Below are 21,320 nucleotides of genomic sequence, written 5' to 3'. Positions count from 1 at the left end.
TGCAATTCCATGGACCACAGCATGCCAGGCCTCCCTGTCCCTCACCATCTCCCAGAGTTGGTGGGATTTCACATTCATAGCATCAGTGATGCTGTCCAACCATCTCATCCTCTGACACTGTCTTCTCCTTCTGCCCTTGATCTTTCCCAGCATCAGGGACTTTTCCAATGAGTCGCCTGTTCACATCAGATGACTAAAATACTGGAGCTTCAGCTTCAGCATCAGTCCTTCCAGTGAATATTCAGGGTTGATCTCCCTTAAAATTAACTGGTTTGATCTCCTTGCCGTTCAGGGGACTTTCGGGGTCTTTACCAGCACCACAGTTCGAAGGCGTCAATATTTGTTGTTCTGCCTTCTTTACGGTCCAGCTCTCACAATCATACATGACCACATAGCCTTGACTATACAGACCTTTGTCAGCAGGGTGATGTCTCTGCTTTTTAGCATACTGTCTAGGTTTGTCATCACTTTTCTGCCAAGAAGCAATCATCTTCTGATTTCATGGCTTCAGTCACAGTCCACAGTGATTTTGGAGCCCAAGAAGAGGAAATCTGTCACTGCTTCCATCTTTTCCCCTTTGTTTGCCACGCAGTAATGGGACTGGAGGCCATGGCCTTAGTTTTTTTAATATTTAGTCTTAATACGGATCTTTCACTCTCCTTCACCCTCATCAAGAGACTCTTAATTCCTCTGTATTTTCTGCCATTAGAGTGGTACCATCTGCATATCTGAGGTTGTTAATGTTTCTCGCACTTATCTTGATTCCAGATTATAACTCATCCAGCCCGACATTTCTCTTGATGTGCTCGATGTATAGGTTAAGCAAACAGGGTGACAGCAGACAGCCCTGTTGTACTCCTTTCTTGAACCAATCAGTTGTTCCATACTGGGTTCTAACTTTTGCTTCTTGACCCACATATATGTTTCTCAGGAGACAAGTAAGATGGTCTGGTACTCCCATCTCTAAGAGCTTTCCACAGTTTGTCATGATCTACCAATACTTTGGCCACCTCATGCAAAGAGTTGACACATTGGAAAAGACTCTGATGCTGGGAGGGATTGGGGGCAGGAGGAGAAGGGGACGACAGACGATGAGATGGCTGGATGGCATCACTGACTCGATGGACGTGAGTCTGAGTGAACTCCAGGAGTCGGTGATGGACAGGGAGGCTTGGCATGCTGCAGTTCATGGGGTCACAAAGAGTCGGGCACGACTGAGCGACTGAACTGACTGACTGACTGACACAGTCAAAGGCATTAGTACAATCGATGAAACCCAGATAGATGTTTTTCTGAAATTCCCTTGCTTTATAATCCAGCAAATGTTGGCAGTTTGATCCCTAGTTCCTCTTCCTTTTCTAAACCCAGCTTGAACATCTGGAAGTTCTTGGCTTCCATAATGCTGAAGCCTAGCATGCAAGGTTTTAAGCATGACCTTACTAGCATGGAGGGCTTCCATGGTAACTCAGATGGTAAAGCATCTGCCTGCAATGCAGGAGACCTGGGTTTGATCCCTGGGTTGGGAAGATCCCCTGGAGAAGGAAATGGCAACCTACTCCAGTACTCTTGCCTGGAAAATTCCATGGATGGAGGATATAGTCCACGGGATCGCAAAGAGTCAGACCCGACTGGGCAACTTCACTGGTGGTTACTAGCATGGGAGATGAGTGCAATTGTCCAATGGTTAGCACATTCTTTGGTACTACCCTTCTTGGGAATTGGGGTGAGGATTGACCTTTTCCAGTCCTCTGGCCACTCCTGGGTCTTCCAGGTTTGCTGACGTAACAAATGCAAAACCTTGATGGCATCATCCTTTAGGAATTTGAATAGTTCTACTGGAATTTCATCGCATCCACTAGCTTTATTAACGGCAGTGCTTCTTAAGGCCCACTTGACTTTGCACTCCAGAATGTCTGGCTCAGGGTGACTAACCACACCATCGTAGTAATTCAGTTCATTAAGATCTTTTTTATACAATTCTTCATGTATTCTTTCCATCTCTTCTTGAAGTCTTTAACATCTACTAGGTCTCTACCATTTTTATCCTTTATTGTGCCCTTCTTTGGGTGGAATGCTCCCTTGATGTTTCCAGTTTTCCTGAAGAGATCTCCAGTCTTTCCCCTTTTGTTTTCTTCTATTATTAAGCACTGTTCATTGAAAAAGGCCTTCTTGTCTCTTTAAGCTGTTCTTTGGAACTCTGTGTTTAATTGGGTGTATCTTTCCCTCTCTCCCTTGCTTTTCACTTCTCTTCATTCTTCTGCTATTTGTAAAGCCTCCTCAGATAACCACTTTGCCTTCTTGCTTTTCTTTTTCTCTGGGATGGTTTTGTTCACTGCCTCCTGTGTTACAGACTTCTATCCATGGTTCTTCAGGCACACTGTTAACTAGATCTAGTCCCTTGAATCTATTCGTTGCCTCTACTGCAAATTCATACAGGATTTGACTTAAGTGGATATTAGTTATGGTTCACAGATGAGGTTAATATTATAGCTTTCACTGTGGAGGTTAATTTGCATTAAGGGTCAGCATGAAATTTCCTCACTAGACTGTTTTTCTCACAGTTAAGAGAGTGCCATGTTTATTTTGTCTACCAAACCTTTGTTCATCTGTTCCTCCTCCTCTCGTCACACAGCTTTATCTCCACCTGCCAGCTAAATCCTGTCTTCTCTCTGACACCTTGTCTGGCCATACTGAGTTCTTCTTGTTCAGTCCCAATATACCATCACTCATATACAGACTTCATCATGTTCTGCCCTGTATTATCAGGCACTTTTGAAATAGTGAGGTTTTGTTGCAATAAACGATAATATTATGTGCTCCTGGAGGGACAGGATCATAAGTCCTTGGTGCTCCGTGTATACTAAATGTATTTATTTATGATCATGCCGTATATGTCTAGATGAAGCCATAGGGAGATGATTTGTTTCAATTGCATAATCTTATAGACCAGGAAAATGAAGTTGTAAAGAAGTAAATAATTTCTTCTAAGGGTTATTGCTTGTTTAGGTGTAAAGCCAGGCCTAGGATTTAGGTGTCCCTGTTTGCAGCTCAGTAAAATTTCTACTTTTCCTTCCTGTATTCTTCGTTCAACAAATATTTGTTGAGCATCAGTGACAGGCACTCTGCTAGACCCTGATACTGCAACGCTGAGTTTGTCTCGGAACTTGTACTGTGATTAGGGAGAAGGATACTAACAAATATCATCCGGATAGATGTACGCTAGCTACTGACATAAGTGCTGTTAAGGATCATGTGGTTCTGAGAGAGTAGGTAATGGGTGGAAGATTCCCTTAACAGACTCGACTTTGGCTTGTAGGAAGTTGGGTTTATGTATGACTTTTAAATCTGACAAATATTTGTTGTCTGCTCACTCTGTGCTGGGCCCCAAAAGAAATGAGAGCCAGGAGCTACAGCCCCTTCCTTCAATGTATGGTCTAGAAGACAGTAAGTCAAGAAATGTAGAAGTTCCGTGGTTCAGAAGATGCAAAGATCACATTTTGGGAGAGAGGAGGAACATTGGGAATATCTTCCTCTAAGAGACAGCATAGGATATGGTGCCTGAACAAAAGCTAAAAGAGGTATGGAAGGGAATAGAGAAGGTCTTCCAGATGTAAGAAAAAGCACATCGAGGTAGATCAAGAGAGGAAATTGGAGGAGTTTTCCAACAGTAAAAAGTAATCTCATTTTACAGGAAGACTTTTCAGTTATACAACTGTTGAGAATGTTGTCTATTTCAGTCAACTGAAATTAAAGATGGAAATGCGAATGTTCCTCTCATTTCTCCTCCTGGAGCACATAATCCTGTGCTTTGGTTGCCAGCTATATGGACTGTTCCCCCTACCGCCAACCTACCCCTGCACCTCATAGGAACTGTGTCTAAGTCTTTAATTGCTGTATTACCTAGCATTTCACTTGGGTTCAATAAACATTTAATCATCATCATGAAAAGTGTCTGCTCTGTTAAAACTGTTTTCTCTAAGTTCCCTACCTTAGAAACAGAAATAGAACTCCTTCCATATGACATGGTTGGCCTGTTGTAATGAGTATCAGATTCAGTTTTTAAATATTGCCTGCACTATTCTGTGTCATCATGTAGCTTTTACCCAATTCAAAGAAGTCTCGTCCATTTCTCCCTATGGATAGTATAATAGTTTGTCTAAATATCATTGTAGGAAAGTGCTGCAGAATTACTTCCCCATTAGCATGTGTTAAGTGGCCAGCTGCTGTGTCCCAGGTTCTGTGTAGGACATGGTGTTATTGGTCAATCTTATTAGGGAAGTCCATGGAGAAGCAAATGATTGGTACCTGATCCAACTCAGCCACAGATACACTTTATCTTTTATAGCGTTGCCAAGAATAAAAATTAGAGATATTTCATGGAAAGATCTAGATTTTTGGCTTCCCTTGATAACTCAGAAAATCCGGCAACACTCAGCTTGTGTCCCAATGGCAACAATTAGTTGGAGCTAAATAGCAGCTGTCCTCTTTCTTTAGGGTCTGTGTTTCTCAGTGTGCCGCAGTTCTCGTCACTCACTCTTACCTACATCCAGCCTGTTTTACTCATTTCTGTGGCTTCCTGGCCCTTGTAATGCCCCTTGTTTTGGAGTGCTGTTGCCTTTCTGGGCCTCTTCTCTTTAGTTTCCAATAACAATTTCATGGCCAGCCAGCCAGTAATTACGACCACAACAGCTAGTGTCTACATGATGCTTGATAGCTTGCCGTGGTTCTCAAACTTTTCCATGCATCTGAATCATCCAGAGGCCCTCTTGAAACAGATTGTTAATCAGTTTCACATCCAGAAATTTTGATGTAGGATTGAAGGATTGCATTTTTATCAAATTCCCAAGTAATGCTGCTGGTGTGTGGACCACCTTTTGAGAACCACTCACCTACTGTATTGCAGCACAGTAATAAGCCACATGGACTTGGTGGGACAAGATGTTGCCCACCAGAGATAACACTTGGAAAGATGATGCAACTTATCCAGTGTCAAAAGAAGAAGCAGAGTCTGATGAAAACCATGTCTTCAGAGTGTGTCCAGTAGGAAACCATCCTGTGCATGCCCGTTGCTGCCTTGGATCTGCCTTCCCACTTGCACAGAATCCTCTAGAGAACCCTGTAAATCAGATGTAGCCAGGAAATCGAATTTAGGATTATACCATGCATGATCATTGTCATATCTCAGGACACAAAGAATTAGAACTTGTTTGTATTCAGTGAGCAAAGGCAGAAGGACAGGGCCCAAAGCTTGACCTTAAGGTATAAGGTATAGACATACCTGCTGGGCAGAGTGGAGTATGCCCCATGCCCAGTGTTTTGTGCTTAGAGGAGGTCCACTTGAGCAGGTGGGACCAGGACAGTCTTTGGTATCGACATAGAGCAACGGGTGCTACAGAGCCAGGCAGAGCATAGCACTGGGGATTCACTGGGGAACCAGTGACATATTTTCAAAGCGGGAGTTTCATGGAAAGCTATGATTGGCCTAGGCCTACCTGGAGTGACACTTGGAAACAGGACTTCAGGATAGTCAGATTGCTGGGATAGGACAGATTGTCTGGGCAGGGGCTAGGTACATAAAGCAATTTTAGGGATTCATCTTCAAATATTAGGTGCAGGGCAGAGCTATAGGGCTTCTCACTTACCAGATCTGACAGTCACAGTCAAAGTAGAACCAGCAAGAAAGGTGGTTTCTTCAATCTCGGCATGTTGGGCTTTGTAAAACCTTATTTAAGTAAAGATTAGTCTAATGACATGGATTCCCTTCCATCTTATGGGATGAGAAGGAAGAGAAAGATTGGGAACCAGACATGCCTAATCACAAGTTTAAATTTATTAAATTCTATCTGCTTGAAACTCTATGGAAGGAATAATTAGGTCATCATATAATCAAGATAGCCATTCACTAACCTAGTTCAGAAGTTTGTATATCTGTACACAATCAGAACTGTTTTAATAAATTAGTAGCTATCTGCCTCCAGTTTTCAAGATAATTAGTTATTATATCTGTTGATTTGCACATTTATGTACTGTATAATTTACATGTATACTACACCTATGAAATCTATTTTGTTGAGATTGTTAGGCAGTGGTGTATGCTGGTGAATTTGGAGGCTGACCATACATTTTGATTTTAATCTTGTTGAAAATTTTTTAAAAGTCTTTTTATCTCTTTCCTACTAAATGTTGTATATAATGAAAATAACAAAGTCCTTTTTCTCCATTAAAAAAAAATTGAATAGGCTCTTCAATCTGATAAGATATGAGGTAGATATAAAGTACATATTGAAAATTTGGGTGTGTGGGAGTAGAGGGGGCATGGTCACTATTGTGAAAATCAAATCATTACTACTAACTGTTCTTCTAGTAATTTTACACCCTAATCCTCACAGTGAATCATAGAAACTAATGCTGATTAGTTGAGTCTGATTGAGTTTCTGCTAAGATGTAACACTCATGGGCTGGGTATATTATGTGTTTGATTATAATAAACTATAAACATAGAGGGGATAAATAACCCAGTCCTTTTCCTTTTAATAATATGAACTGTTTTAGGATTATGATCATCACGTGAAAATAGTCATTATTTGTAGCATACCATCCTCATTGTTTCCATGGGAGCTGAACAGTCTGCTTTTCTCTTGTCATCTCTAGGTAGCTTCAGCATTTACTCTGGAGGAAAAGATTTGGGGCTGGGTTTTATCTAAGGAAAAGAAAACAGAAGCAGCATTACTTTATTATAAACCAGTTTGAAAACCAATATATGAGGAAAGACCTCACTTGTGCATAATGCAGTGTGCAAGCCAAGGCAGTTTTCTTCGATGGGAAGGAGATTAAAACTGCTTTTTTTTTTTTTTTAAACAGGCTCATGCACAGTTAGTTCGAGAAGTTGATGTGGAGAAGGTATCTGCATTTGAGAATCCATATGTAGATGCAATAAAGAGTTTATGGAATGATCCTGGAATCCAGGAATGCTATGACAGACGACGAGAATATCAGTTATCTGACTCTACCAAATAGTGAGTATTCCTCCAGGAGGCCCTTTGCATCTTCCTCTTTTCTTTCATGGCTCTCTGCAATGAGACCTTCTCGGTCCTGTGTATCGTATCTGATTCTGACTGCACAGTTAGGAAGTATAGAATTAAATTTCTGCCAGCTTTATAAATTTAGACTCTGTAAGGGATTGGCATTGTGAGTCAGAGAGAGTATTTCTTTTATTGTTTTCTGTTTGAAAACCAATTGGAGACTCTAGGAATCTGCATTAACTAACCCATCTCTTCCCTCATATTGTAAACCAGTGATTCTCAAACATGTATTTCATGTGATTTCAAATCTGATAATAATCAATTTTAATGCAAGTTTCTGATCTTATTCGTGTGTTGGAAAGCACCTACACAGATGAACCTCTAATAAATACTCTTAACTATGGCTTCTCAAACATCAGACTTCCTGGTTTCCATAGGTCCTTGACTGCTTTCTGGGACCCACTGTTTTGTTGATGGATAGGTTTGCTTTTGCATGGAAATTGCGTGTGAGTCTAATTTTGCATGCATTCCAGAATTATTTTGTGAGCTGTCGATCACAGTCATGTGTCCTAGGAGGGATTTGCATCCTAGAGAGATTCGTTAGTTCTCTAGATTAAATCTTGCCTAATAAAAAGAAAAGTAAAGATTTGGCAATCATTGGATTAATGTAATCAATGTGGTCAGCAATGTAGATAATCAGGCGCCTGAAAAATGGAATTTTGTTTTTTTTAGTGGTTTTTTTCAGATTTCTGTCTCCATTAATTATGTTAACCCAGCATTTGCCTCTTCTATTGGTTCTGGGCAGACAGAGGAAAGGGTGGAAAGTATTCAGCAGCTTTCAGTTCAGTTCAGTTCAGTTGCTCAGTCGTGTCCGACTCTTTGCAGCCCCACGAATTGCAGAACGCCAGGCCTCCCTGTCCATCACCAACTCCCGGAGTTCACTTAAACGCACGTCCATTGAGTCAGTGATGCCATCCAGCCATCTCATCCTCTGTCATCCCCTTTTCCTCCTGCCCCCAATCCCTCCCAGCATCAGAGTCTTTTCCGATGAGTCAGCTCTTCACATGAGGTGGCCCAAGTACTGGAGTTTCAGCTTTAGCATCATTCCTTCCAAAGAACACCCAGGGCTGATCTTTAGAATGGACTGGTTGAGACTTAGGCCAGTTTGTATGTTGAAATGACCCTCTGAATGAGGGCTGGACTGTAGGGGAAATAAGGAGCCCTACATGCAGATTGACATCGCTTAACAGTTCGGGGAAGATCCAAGAGCAGTTGGGCTCTGTTTTTGCAGTAAAGTAGATCACGCTCTTACCCTAGTTCTAGGCATTTGTTTAAGATAAGTTATGATTCAGGTCAGCCACAGAAGTATTGCCTGGCCAAAACAGTACTTGGATTCCCAAGGTAAATCTGAATTACGTCATTCTGAAAAGTGACGCGAAATGCTCAGGAGACCGTGTACGTCGTGTTTAAGCCAATACCCACCCCGTGTGTCTCTGAAATGCGTGCTTGCTCATTCCTGGCTTCCTTGGTCCTCCTTGCACACTGCCTGTCTTCCTCTTCTGTGTCTGCCTGCCTTCCTTCGCCCCACCTCCTTCCTCTTTCCCTCTCTCCTCTCCCCTCCCCGAGTTCCAACTGTGTAAGTTTCTGTAAGTACAGAGATGAGAGGATGCATTCAGCTCTTTTTTGTTCCAAATTCTGCCCCCTCAACCTTTGACCAGCTGTCTTCCTTTTCCATGCTGCCCCCTCTGTCCTTCTGTTTCCTCTGCCATTTCGGATCTCATCCATCTCCCCACGTTGCTACTGTGTTTTACCCCTTGTCCTTGTTCCTGCTCACTGTGTCTTCCCCTGTCTGCTGGGTTCCTCATTCGCCCTCAGCTCTGGTCCTGCTTTAACTCCTCCACTTCTCGATTCACTACGGTGATGCCTCTCCTGGCCCCTACCAATGAAGAACTCCTCCATTAAAAAGTTTTATTCACCAAGAAATCCTCTCGCCTCCCATCATTTCTAAACCCCTTTCTTTTTACTTCAGCGTAAATCCTGTCTCTCCCCCTCCTCATCTGTTCTAGTCTCTACCTGTCACCTAGGTCTCTTCTCTCTACAGAGAAGTCTATATCAGGGCATCAGAGCACCAGTGTCCGGTAATGATGTGCTTACCGAGTTAGGGCTTCCCATTAGGAAATGATTTGCCTCCTGCTCCTGGAATAGGCCTTCTGAGAGATTCCTGTTTGCCCTGAGGACACCTGGGTCAGCTGCTGCAGCTGTATTCTTGAGACAAAACTCTACCACATGTCTGGTGACATTACTTCAGCTCAGATTTGTGGATCCCTAGACAGATACCCATGAGTTGCCTGGCAAATCCCATGGATGGAGGAGCCTGGTAGGCTGCAGTCCATGGGGTCGCTAAGAGTCGGACATGACTGAGCAACATCACTTTCACTTTTCACTTTCATGCATTGGAGAAGGAAATGGCAACCCACTCCAGTGTTCTTGCCTGGAGAATCCCAGGGACAGGGGAGCCTGGTGGGCTGCCATCTCTGGGTGGCAGAGTCGGACACGACTGAAGTGACTTAGCAGCAGCAGCAGCAGACAGGTACCCATGAGTTGCTTTAAGGCTAAGAGTTATCTACGACAGTTACTCCAGGCCCATGTTAGCACTGTGATGCTGGGAAAAGCCACCATCTTAGACTTCGGTCACATGGGCTGCCTTTGCCATAAAAACACGCTCACTCTGTGGGCACATCCCTCATGTTAGAGCTCAAGATGTGGGGGCACCTGGGACAGGCTGATATCAACCCCTGCAGATGATGACTGTTTAAACAGTTCTAGTTTCCCTTGGTGGGGATAGGGAGATCTCTTTTCTAAACATATACATGTGGATATATGTGTGTATGCACATACACCTATTTCATATTGCATATATTTATGCAAAAGTAATAAAGTACGTTATAACAACATGTCCCTATATCCACATTTCAGTGTTCATCTTTTTTAAAAAAAAAGACATTTTCTTACATAATAAATAATACCATATTATACCTAAAAAACTAATCATCAGTCCTTTCTATCATTCTATATCCAGTCCATTTTCATATTTCCCAAATTCTTCCAAAATGTTCTTCAGAGTCAGTTGATTTTAGGACAATACACTGCATTTGGTTTTTATGTCCCTTGAGTGTTTTAATCTAATAGAAGCCTGTTTCTCATTTCACTGGCATGTCAAAAAGACTGGCCTGGATTGGGTCTGACTGCTGCCTCATGGCATGATTTAACTTTCGCCGCCACCTCTTGGATTTTCTACAAACTGAAAGTCACATTTAAAGGCTTGGTTAGATTCCAGTTAAACACTGTGAGTAGAACACACAAGATTTTGTGCACTGGTTTACACGTCATTGGTAAGTTAATGTTCACCAATGAGTAGAACACACTCTAAGTGATCTTGTGCACTGGTTTACTTATCATTGGTAAGTTAAGGTTTACCAGTGAGTAGAACATACTCTAAGTGATCACATGCGCTGGTTTATCTGTCACTGGTAAGTTAAGTTTCACCACAGTGTTTGGGCACTGACAGCCTCCATGATAAACTTAGGTTTTTTTCCTTCTGCCACCAAAAACAATCTGTGTGATGTGACTTTGTCATTGTGTAGTCTCCAGTTCCCCATAAACTCTTCACCTGATGTTTTAATTCCAATCATTAAGTCTTGTCTGGTATAAGAATTCCAACTTTTATCGGTTGGTCTGCATTGGGATTCTTCTGTGAAGTACAAGGTTTTCTTCTCTTGATGCTATTTGATTATCCTGAAATACATTTTCTGCCAAAAAGTATATGTTTCAATCTTTTTGTTACAGTAACTTGTTACATAGACTAAATAGATGGTGACTGTATAATTTATCATCAAAACCAGGACATTTTATGAAGGAAAGGGTTGCTATTAATACTTATAGTGAAATAACAGGTGTAAACTGGAAATCTCCTAGTCAAGCAGGAACATTTGATCGTCTTAGCTAAATGAAACCGGAGGTTTCATTTTTCCCTTTGTTTTCTCTTGAAGACTCTTCTTTACTTTCAGGGATTAGAACCAATCAGTTCCTGCCAATTATGGACATTGTGTGTCGACCCTGAGTTAGCTGGCCCCATGTTTCTGTTATCTTCATAGGACATTTTGGCACTTTTTGTATTATAGCTCAGTGCCCAAGATGTCTAGCTGGCCTGCCTTTAATTCCATTGTGCCAGGAGGCCAAGTATTGGAGTCTCTTTATTCTTCCCCATCTTAGTCCTGGGCACTTTCCTTTTCTTAGCCAGGAAAACCCTCCCAGCATGCAGAGAAGTCCAATGGCTCTTTGGATTCACCCATTTGCTTGTGTATTCCACATGTCATTCCAGTGTGGTCCAGGGAAGGTCCTCTGAAGTTCAGGAATGGTGCTGATGAGGCTGTAGCTCACCAGTCTTGAGCATCACTCACTCCCAATACTGAATTCATTTTCACAGGGTGACTCAACACAGTTCCTTTCTCTGAATTCGAGATAGTTGTTACTCTTTTCCTTTCTGACTTTTGTGTACTTTCCACTGATATATCTTCAGTATTTTATCCTGCATCTTTGCTCCATGTGGGGGCTTCTATGTTGCTCTATCTTTATGATAAAAATTTTAAAACTTTGTTGATATTCTGGATCTAATTTCTTGAACAGTATCACCACCTTACAGAATTTAAGACCAGCCTCCCTGAGTATTGACTGTCTCTCTTGCGACTCTTCAGTTTAGATTTGGGGAACATTTAGATATCGATATCTGATCTCTAGCAGTGTGAGAATTGGTGCCTGCCATGCACATCTGCTTAAAGTTTGCAGCTTAACAGCAGTTTTCTCCAGAAACCTGCTGGTTGTGAGAATCACTGCAGGCCACTTGCCAGGAAAACAGAACAGAGCCCAAGCATGCCTCTCTTCTTCTTTTCTCTCTGGTGAACTCCTGTTTATCCTTCAAGACCCAATTCAAGAGTCACACCCTCTGAAAGTCTTGTCCAATACCAGAGGTTATGTGTCACTCTGCCGTGTATGTTTTCTTTAATGGCTGTGCTGGGTCTTCGTTGCTTTGCGGGCTTTCCTTTAGTTGCAGCAAGCAGGGCCGTCCCTCTAGTTGTGGTGCATAGGCTTCTTGCTGCAATGGTTTCTCTTGTTTGCAAGCATGGGCTCTCGGGCACACAGGCTTCAGAAGTTGCAGTTCCCAGGCTCTGGAGCTCAGGCTAAATAGTTGTGAGACATGGGCTTAGTTGCACTGTGGCATGTGAGGTCCTCCCGGACCAGGGATTGAGCCAATGCTCCTCCGTTGGCAGGCAGATTCTTTGCCACTGAGCCATCTGGGAAGCCCTGCCCTGTATCTTAACACTTGTACAAATCTCTTTTGTATCTGTTATCATACTTACTGAAGTGTCTCTCCCCTCTGCCCATAGTGCTTAACATTGGGTGCTCATGTTTCACCTTTGCAAATGATTGTTCCATGAAATAACACTTAGATAATTTCCACAGTTTCAGTGACCATGACTTAGGCACTATCTGTCTTTGGCTGTTGTAAATGAACTATGATGTGCCAGAGCTACAGGCATTTAAGTCTCTTCTTTTCCTGCCGTTTTTGAATGTCTGGCATCCTTGAAAAGCTATTACCAAAAGAGCTTGAACACTTTTTTTTTGTTGTTGAACGCTTCCTATGTGTTAGATTCTCTGTAGTTGTTTACATGCAAAGCTGTAGATATTTCTTATTATCTCCATGAAACAGAGGAGAAAATAGGGTCTCAGAGGGGCTGAGTAACTTGTTCAAGGTCACACAATTAGTAAGTGATAGAAGGAAGAACTAAAGTCAGATTTGCTGCCTCCGGAGCCCAAGTTTTTAATAACTGAAACCCACCCTCACAAAGGAGGATAGATGGATGGATAGATAGAGAGAGAGTTGAAGGAATGAATAAGAGATTGATTGATAATTGACAGGTATTTTGATGATAGACTAATAAATAAATTTTTTGTTTGCTTAGTCCCTGAGCCATGTCCAACTCTTTTGCAACCCCTGGTGGACTGTAGCCCACCAGGCTTCTCTGTCCATGGGATTTCCCGGGAAAGAATACTGGAGTGGGTTGCCATTTCCTTCTCCAGGGATCCCATGTAGGGATCAAACCCATGTCTCCTGCATTGGCAGGCAGATTCTTTACCACTGACACACCAGGGAAGCCAGTAGATAAATATCTATGAGTTTAAAATCACTTACCATGAAAGATGCAAATTACTTATTAATCTTCATAATGTTATTGCAGTGCCAGGTGGTACAATGGTAATGAACCTGCCTGTCAATGCAGGAGATGCCAGAGACGTGGGTTTAGTCCCTAGGTCAAGAAGATCCCCTGGAGTAGGAAATGGTCACCCACTCCAGTATTCTTGCCTGGAAAATTCAATGGACAGGGGAACGTGGCAGTCTACAGTCCTTGGGGTTGCAAAGGGCCAGGCATGACTGAGTATGAGCATGATAGTGTTGCCTGTATGTAGTTCTGTGTGTGTAAGATCAATGGGAAAATTAAGTAGAATTTACTGGGAAATACACCCACAAGGGTTTTGATTATCATCCAGAAAATTTAACTGTGCCACCTAGGAAGCTCTATCTGTGTTTAACAATATATCAGTTTTTCATACAACATGGAAGATTTTGTAAGTCACAAATAATTGAGAATACTGTTTGTTTATTTTAGTCTAGAGTTTGAACCCTTTTTTCCCATATTTCATCCAATAACTTTTTACTGGAGTCAGACTAGAGCCATAAAAACACTAAAATAATTTGAGCTTTCCTTATTCTACTTTGATTAGCCAACTTGCTGATCATAATAAAACAATCAGATGGCTCAAAAGGACAGGCAACACTGGTAGAAGCAAAGAGATGGGAAATTCTAGATGAGCAGTTTAGGAAAAATTTGCAGTTGGCTTTCATTTGGCATATTCTTCCAGTTCTATTTAATGAAAGACTAAAAAAGCATTCTAAGATGCAGGAGAGTTTTGTAGAGTCCCTTATTACCTTTTTTGTTGTTGATTTTTTTTTTTTTAAGTCTGAGGACTCTGAATATCTTTAGGTAAAGAGCACAATAAACAGATGGCTGTAGGTTTACTTTTTTTTCCCCCCTTTTTTTGCTGTGGTTCACCACTTGCCTTAATATAGTGAGACATCAGGTCAAATGAGTTCACTGCCTACAGTACCAAAAGTTCCCTGACATTAGCTAGAGAACACAGATCTCAATCAACTTGTCATGTAGTGTGCAGTCTTCACACTGCAGGTGCTTGGCAAAGGGCTGCTCTGTCCATGTTCACTGTAAAGTGAAAGTGAAAGTCATTCAGTCGTATCTGACTCTTTGTGATCCCCATGGACTATACAGTGTATGTTCACCATAAGGGACCAAGTAATCCCTAATCTTGCTTTCCTGAAGTGCCCTCCAAGGTTGTCAGTAAATCAGAAACCTTTTTGAAATTTCTGCATGTGTTACAGCCCATAAATCCAAAGTACATGATAATTGACTTTTGAGCATAAGTCAGGTTTGGAGTTTACTTCTAACTTCATGTTTAAATTTTTAATTTAAAAATGCACAAGGAATTTGAGTGTTGGATTTTAAATGCAAAATGAGTTTTTGGAGGTAGGTTAGCATATCTACTTGATTTCAGGCTGAATCCTTGAAGAAGTACCTTGTTAACTGACTCCTGTACGAAACACTTGAACCCAAGAGTATGTAGGCTCTGACTCTCGTAGCCGTTATAACTTTACCCTTTATCTGATGATTAAAAGGAAGTATAAGCCTACTGCAGGCTTTTAGAGGCAGATGAGACATCATATGGTGAGACCATTGAGTCAAAGTCTAGCATTTAGTGGAATTACATCTGCCTCTCCTCACCTGTGGGGCTTTGGCTCTGTAAGTTTCATTTGCCTCAGATGTATGTGCTCTGTAATCTCTAAAGTGAATGAAAGTGAAAGTGAAGTCGCTCAGTCGTGTCCAACTCTTTGCGACCCATGGACTGTAGCCCACCAAGTTCCTCCGTCCATGGGATTCTCCGGGCAAGAATACTGGAGTGGATTGCCATTTCCTTCTCTAGGGGATCTTCCTGACCCAGGGATTGAACCCAGGTCTCCCACATTGCAGGCAGACACTTTAACCTCTGCGCCATCTCTAAACTCTCTTGTAAATTCTGAAATCCTTTGATTCTGTAACAGTAGATTGCCTTTATGTGAGAAACCATTATCCTATGCAATCAAGTGAAAACCTGGCACTCCTCCCCAAATTTACCTGGAAATGTATAGGCAGAGAGATTATTCTCTACATGGTTAAATTACTCAAAATGCTATTTTGAGCTCAGAAGAGGATAATTGATCTTGAATATGTTTGCTTCCCCCCGGCTCCCGCCAAAGAGTGACAGTAATAACATGGAATGGACCTTTTTTTCACCTGAGTGACATATTTACTTCTATTTTTGTTTTCTTTTATCTAATGAGCCATATCTCCTAATAACCTTTCACAAGAATGAAACAATGGTAAAGAATTCACCTGCCAGTGCAGAAAATGTAGGAGACTCTGGTTTGATCCCTGGGTTGCAAAGATCCCCTGGAGGAGGAAATGGTAACCCACTCCAGTATTCTTGCCTGGAGAATCCCATGGACAGAGGAGCCTGGCGGACTACACAGTCCATGGAATCTCAAAGACTTGGACACAACTGAGCATGCACGCATCCTGTAATTTGTCTTCCACAGTGAAGAATCCATCAGATTCTAAGACTTGATCTCTAGTATCGCTTTTTCAAAATGCCTGGAGCCGCTAGAGATGGTAAGACTTAGATAAGACTAACTTCTTTCTAACCTTTATTACAGAGATGTGATAGGGAAAAGGCTTACCTCAACACCTGCTGATCATTCATGCACTCTGCTTGAAGAGTAGGCTGGGCATGGGAGACACGCTTCACTCTTGCTGCTTGCTCGTGTTTCGGCAGAGCATTTGCATGTTCAGTTGCTTTTCCTCTTCTTTACAGTCCCTTACCACAATCCACTCAGGATGACATGGTACCCAGATGAAAACAGGGGCGCTGTTACTACAGAACAGGATTGGAAAACCTGTAGGCCAAACTCAGCCTGCTGCCTATCTTTATAAATTAGGTTTTATTAGAACATAGCCAAGTCCATTTGTTTATGTATTGTCCAAAGCTCGTTTTGTGCCCAGTGGCAGAGTTTGAATCGTTGCAACAGAAGCTGAATGGCACACAGAGCCTAAAATACTTACTATCTGATTTCAGCCCCCACCCCGACCCCACAAAAGAAAAGAAAAAAGTTGCAACTTCTTCCTCCATGGAAGAAGACTGAATATTAAAAGGCAGCTAATATTCTGCTTCCATTTCTGCCATTTAGGGAGACCCTACCTTATGCCTGGGATGCTCAAAATCAACCTGGAGATTGGTTTTTGAGAATGGAGAAAGGATGGCCTGCTGGCCCTCAGCAGTACTCCTTCAGTAAACTTGCTTTGCACAAGAAAATTTCAGATAGGAAGTGAGCTTCAGAGAGTGCCAGATTGTATTCCCTGGCAGTACCTCTAAATGCCATGCAAGGATGTCCAGTACTAATGATGGAATAAATGACCAGAAACATTGACTGAGTAGATTTGGCTCTGAGGACAAGGATTGTGTCTTATGTGTCTTGTCTTTGGCCCCATGTGGTGCCTGGTATAGCTGGTTTAGGCGGGCATGATGGGATTTAACAGTCAGTGTAACCAAAGGTAGGACTGACCTGCTTCTGAAAGGGGCCTAACATAACACGTGCCTGACTGGGAGGTAACCCCACCTCGTCTCAGGTGAGCTCAGGACCTCTGCTTTCTCCATCTGGCCCATTCCTTTATTTTGACTCCTCACCTGCCAAGCCCTCTTTGAACTCTGATGGGCTTACCCTGATGTTCTTCTTCATGAGCACAAGGGCATCTTGATTTAAAGAATTTTGATCTGTAATTAGTTTAACTAACTTAATATGACCAGCTCCTCAAACCCAGACATCCTTGTTAAAATGGAAGTTTTGATTCTACAGAACCAGTATCCAAGTTATGGAGACATGACCATGAGAGGCCGGCTTTAGTCAGCAACCTTTCGCTCACGGCCATCTCTTGTCTACTGTCACTGGGTGAGCCACATCTTATCTGCACTGTCAGATGGCTGTTAGCTGGCACATTTATCTCCACTGCTAGAATGCAAGCTCCTTGAGGACAGGATTCACATCTTTTTTTTTTCTTTGTGGCTCCCACCCAGGGCTATGCACAGTGCCCAGCCTTCAATATAGGCTTTCAGGGAAAGTTGTTGAATGATAATGATAAAAGAGTAAGTAACTTATGTGTCTGCTGATTTCTTCCCATCTCTCTTCTCTTTCCTCTTTAGCCTGTTCTAGTCCCCTTAGGTCTGCACCATGTAACTCATCCTCCACTTTTCTACACAATTCTCCAGTGACCAGTTCATAATCATCTCTCCCTTCTTAATGCATTCATAGTTAGCACCTCACAATTTGGCACTTAATTATTTCTTAATTGATTCATCTGTGCTATCTTTACTTCCCAGGTAACCTGATGTCTCTACAGGCAAAGAATATGTATATATATATGTGTGTGTGTGTATATATATATATATTTATACACATAGAAGTATTTTTTACCAGCTCCCTGTGCTAGCCCCCCTCCTTCTCCAACACACACAGTGACTTGAATTTGACATACAACAGATTTTCAATAAATATGTGTAAATTAACTGAAAAATGAATTAAGCACTGTCATTACAGTTCAAGAAAGGCAGACTAGAATAGAAAGTAGCCTTCTGATGCTTGATACATCTTAGAAGTATAAAAATTGTGTCATAATTAGTCAACAGCTTTGAAAATTGTCATATAAAAGATGAATAAATTAAGAAAGCCAAACAGGCAAATTGAAAAGGCCTCTCTTTTCCCCTCCTCTTCTCTTTCTGTATCTCTGTCTCTTTCACTGTCTCTTCCGTTGTTTTGGTTGTTGTGATATAGTTAATTTGGGACTCCATGGTAGTTCTGCTGTAAAGAATCCACCTGCAATGCAGATGATGCAAGTTCAATCTCTGGGTCAGGAAGATGCCCTGGAGAAGGAAATGTCAACCCACTCCAGTATTCTTGCCTGGGAAATACCATGGACAGAGGAGCCTGATGGGCCACAGTCCATGGGGTCCCCAGAGTCAGACCCAACTTAGTGACTAAACCACCACCACACCACATGGTTGATTTACAGTGTTAGTTCCAGTGCACAGCAAATTGATCCAGTTATTTGTATACGTATTCAGTTATACATGTACATATATTCATTCTTTTTCAGATTCTTTTCTCACATAGCTTATCATAGAACCTTAAGTAGAGTCCTCTGTGCTATAGAGTAGGTCCTTGTTGATCATCTATTTCGTATATAGTTGTGTGTGTATATGCATTCCAAGCTCCTGATTTATCCCTTCCCCCACCATTGTTGTTTGTTTTTTTGCTCTTTTAATTACAAGGTCAATTTGTTTGAGCAACAGACTTAGTTAGGAGTCTTTTGCTCTGACCTAGGCCTGGTCCTGGAGCCTGCCTGAATCACATAGAGCTGCCAGCTCCTTCCCCACTTGACACTGGTAGTCTTTTTATGGTTGACATTGAGATCAACTATCCATATATAACATACTGAAACTGTTTATAAATGTAGTGATATAGTATCTTTTTATGAGCTATTTAATTTACTTTCAAAAAATCTGATTTTCTGAGTTGGTTTAGTTTTTTGGCAAAGAAAGATTGAAATACATGGTCTTTCCTGTTTTATACCACAGAATATTTTCCCTTGAGTAGCTTTCATAAACTGTGAGATTGTAGCCCCCTGCTACCACTAGGTGATCTTGTTTTAAATCTGGAATTTTGTATTTAAAACAAATAATTTCCTATGAACAAATTCTCTGCTCTACCTCCTTGAACTCTGATCATGGTGTGCCAGATTTAAAGAGGAAAAAGGAAAGTTGAGCTCTTGAGAAGATAAAAGTGTTTGTGTAATGAGTAATCAGAAATCCTGTGCAGCTAAGCCACCTAACCAGATTACCAGCCAGGCTGTTCTGAACAGCAGGATCTACCAAAAGAAAGGGGACACATAGGTGGGTTTTGGCACCAAAATCTGTGCTTGACTGTCCCCTCAGGATGGCAGTTTTGCAGAACGGTTACTTTCTTTTTTGAAAAAAAAAAAGTCCACTTTGAATGTTTCTTTTACTTTTTTCCTTTGAATCCTGTGGTCACATCGCAACTGTATAGTGACTGTGTGTTTCTAGTTTCTTAGCTTCTACTGCTTTTGACAGTGTCAAACAAGATCTCAGGCATGATCCAGCTTTCAAGTACCCTAAAACTGTTCCTCTTACAATGAGGTCTTAGTTTTTTGTTTTTTTCTTTAATGAAGTCAACCTAGTTTTTCTAACCTTTTCAATAATTAAAAATGTAAAATTCTACACAGAATCATTTTCTGTACTGGGGCTTCATCTTAATATCTGACCTGAACTGCAAATCTCTTACTAATAAACAGCCTTGGTAGGAGGCTCTTACACAGGAGTTAAAGAACCCTGATACATGGCCCATAGTGTTGTTACATTAAATGCTCCAAGTTGCTGTATTCAGTTATCTTACTATGTGTGGTTTGATTTAGACCCAATGTCAGAGATTTCTTTTTCCACTTACCACCCATCGGTTCTTTCCCCCTTTTGGTGTAATTGATAAGGCTTGTATGCCTAATACTTGTGTTAACTTTTTGTAACCCCAGCTGTAAATTGGTACAGTTTACTTGCTGAGTCATCTCAAAATTTTATTCATGTTTCTTTCACTTAAAAAAAAAAAACCACTTGAATTTCTAATTTCTATGCTATTCTTGGCTTAGATTTCAATTATCCTTCCAGTCATAGGTAGTAGAGTAGGGCTTTTTCTATTTACTTTTAAAAAGTTCTCATTACATGTCAAATTGGAGCATAAATTAAATTTGAAGGTCAACTCAAAACAGTATTCTTGCCTAGAGAAACCCATGGACCGAGGGCCCTGACAGGTTGCAGTCAATGGGGTCTCAAAGAGTCGGACATGACTGAGCAACGAACATTTTCAAAACCGGTAACTGACAAACTTGTCAAAAACTAAGGAATCTCTTTTAAAAATATTCAGAAGAAGGATGCCATATTTAATTTGGAGCATACTATTTTAGTGACATTCAAGTTTATCCCATATATTTTTAATCATTTAAAGTAATGGATTATATTCCGTTTATGAATTTATTATTGTTCTGCAACCAGAGATGGGATCCTGAAGTTAAGTGTAAAAGGAATTTAGCAATTACAAAGTGTAATTATGAACAAATGGGCATCATTTCCTTAAGTCTTTCATATAAATCAGTCATGCAAGAGAAGGATGGTTCGTGGATAATCCCCAAGGATTAGAGACAGATCAAAAAGTTTCCCAGAAAATGACTCTTTCCAAAATATGCATTCTTTCCTTCCCTGATAAACTCCCCTGTTCCTCCTCTTCATATAACCCTTTTCTTCCCACAAGTTGGTAAACTCCTTTCAGGCAGGGACCATATCCTGGGGATCTTCATTTCCTCAGCTCCCTTCGAGATGGTTGTTGAATTTCAGAATGACCTTGCATTTTTTCATGGTAGGAAAGGAACCATGGAACTTTTACTAACATGAGTCTCTTTGTTGTCTTGCTTTTCACTGTAAACCATCAGAAGCCTGTTTCTTCCATTAAAGATATTATGTCACAATCATCTGTTAATATGGAGAAGGCAATGGCACCCCACTCCAGTACTCTTGCCTGGAAAATCCCGTGGACGGGGGAGCCTGGTAGGCTGCAGTCCATGGGGTCGCGAACAGTTGGACACGACTGAGCAACTTCACTTTCACTTTTCACTTTCATGCATTGGAGAAGGAAATGGCAACCCACTCCAGTGTTCTTGCCTGGAGAATCCCAGGGACAGGGGAGCCTGGTGGGCTGCCGTCTATGGGGTCACACAGAGTCAGACACAACTGAAGTGACTTAGCAGCAGCAGCAGCAGAGTGAATTCCAGGGCCGGAAAGCTTGATACTGATAGGCATAAAACGGATATACCAATTATATCATTCAGTGGCCAGGCCCTAAAAGAATATCAGGAAACACATCAACTCAATGAAGTTAAATGGATGCTGCCTTTCCTTTCTGTGTTGTCTTTACATTCATTAGAGGCATGTTAATTCAGAATTTGGTTCTTGCACAATGCA

The 21,320-nt window shown here is 41.4% G+C and overlaps 1 protein-coding gene across 1 annotated transcript in view; it reads left to right on the top strand.

Moving 5' to 3' along the window:
* The window catches only part of GNAQ (G protein subunit alpha q), a 316,302-nt gene that overhangs the window by 206,996 nt on the left and 87,986 nt on the right, over positions 1–21,320 (top strand). The window contains exon 3 of the mRNA XM_068973670.1: positions 6,862–7,016. Coding sequence (XP_068829771.1) covers positions 6,862–7,016 — 155 coding nt within the window. The remainder of the gene's footprint in view (positions 1–6,861; positions 7,017–21,320) is intronic.

The sequence above is a fragment of the Capricornis sumatraensis genome, chromosome 6 (genome assembly GCF_032405125.1).
Source record: "Capricornis sumatraensis isolate serow.1 chromosome 6, serow.2, whole genome shotgun sequence".
NCBI classification, from domain to species: Eukaryota; Metazoa; Chordata; class Mammalia; order Artiodactyla; family Bovidae; genus Capricornis; species Capricornis sumatraensis.
Note: the sequence above shows the minus strand (reverse complement) of the source record. Positions and strands in the feature narration are given on the sequence as shown.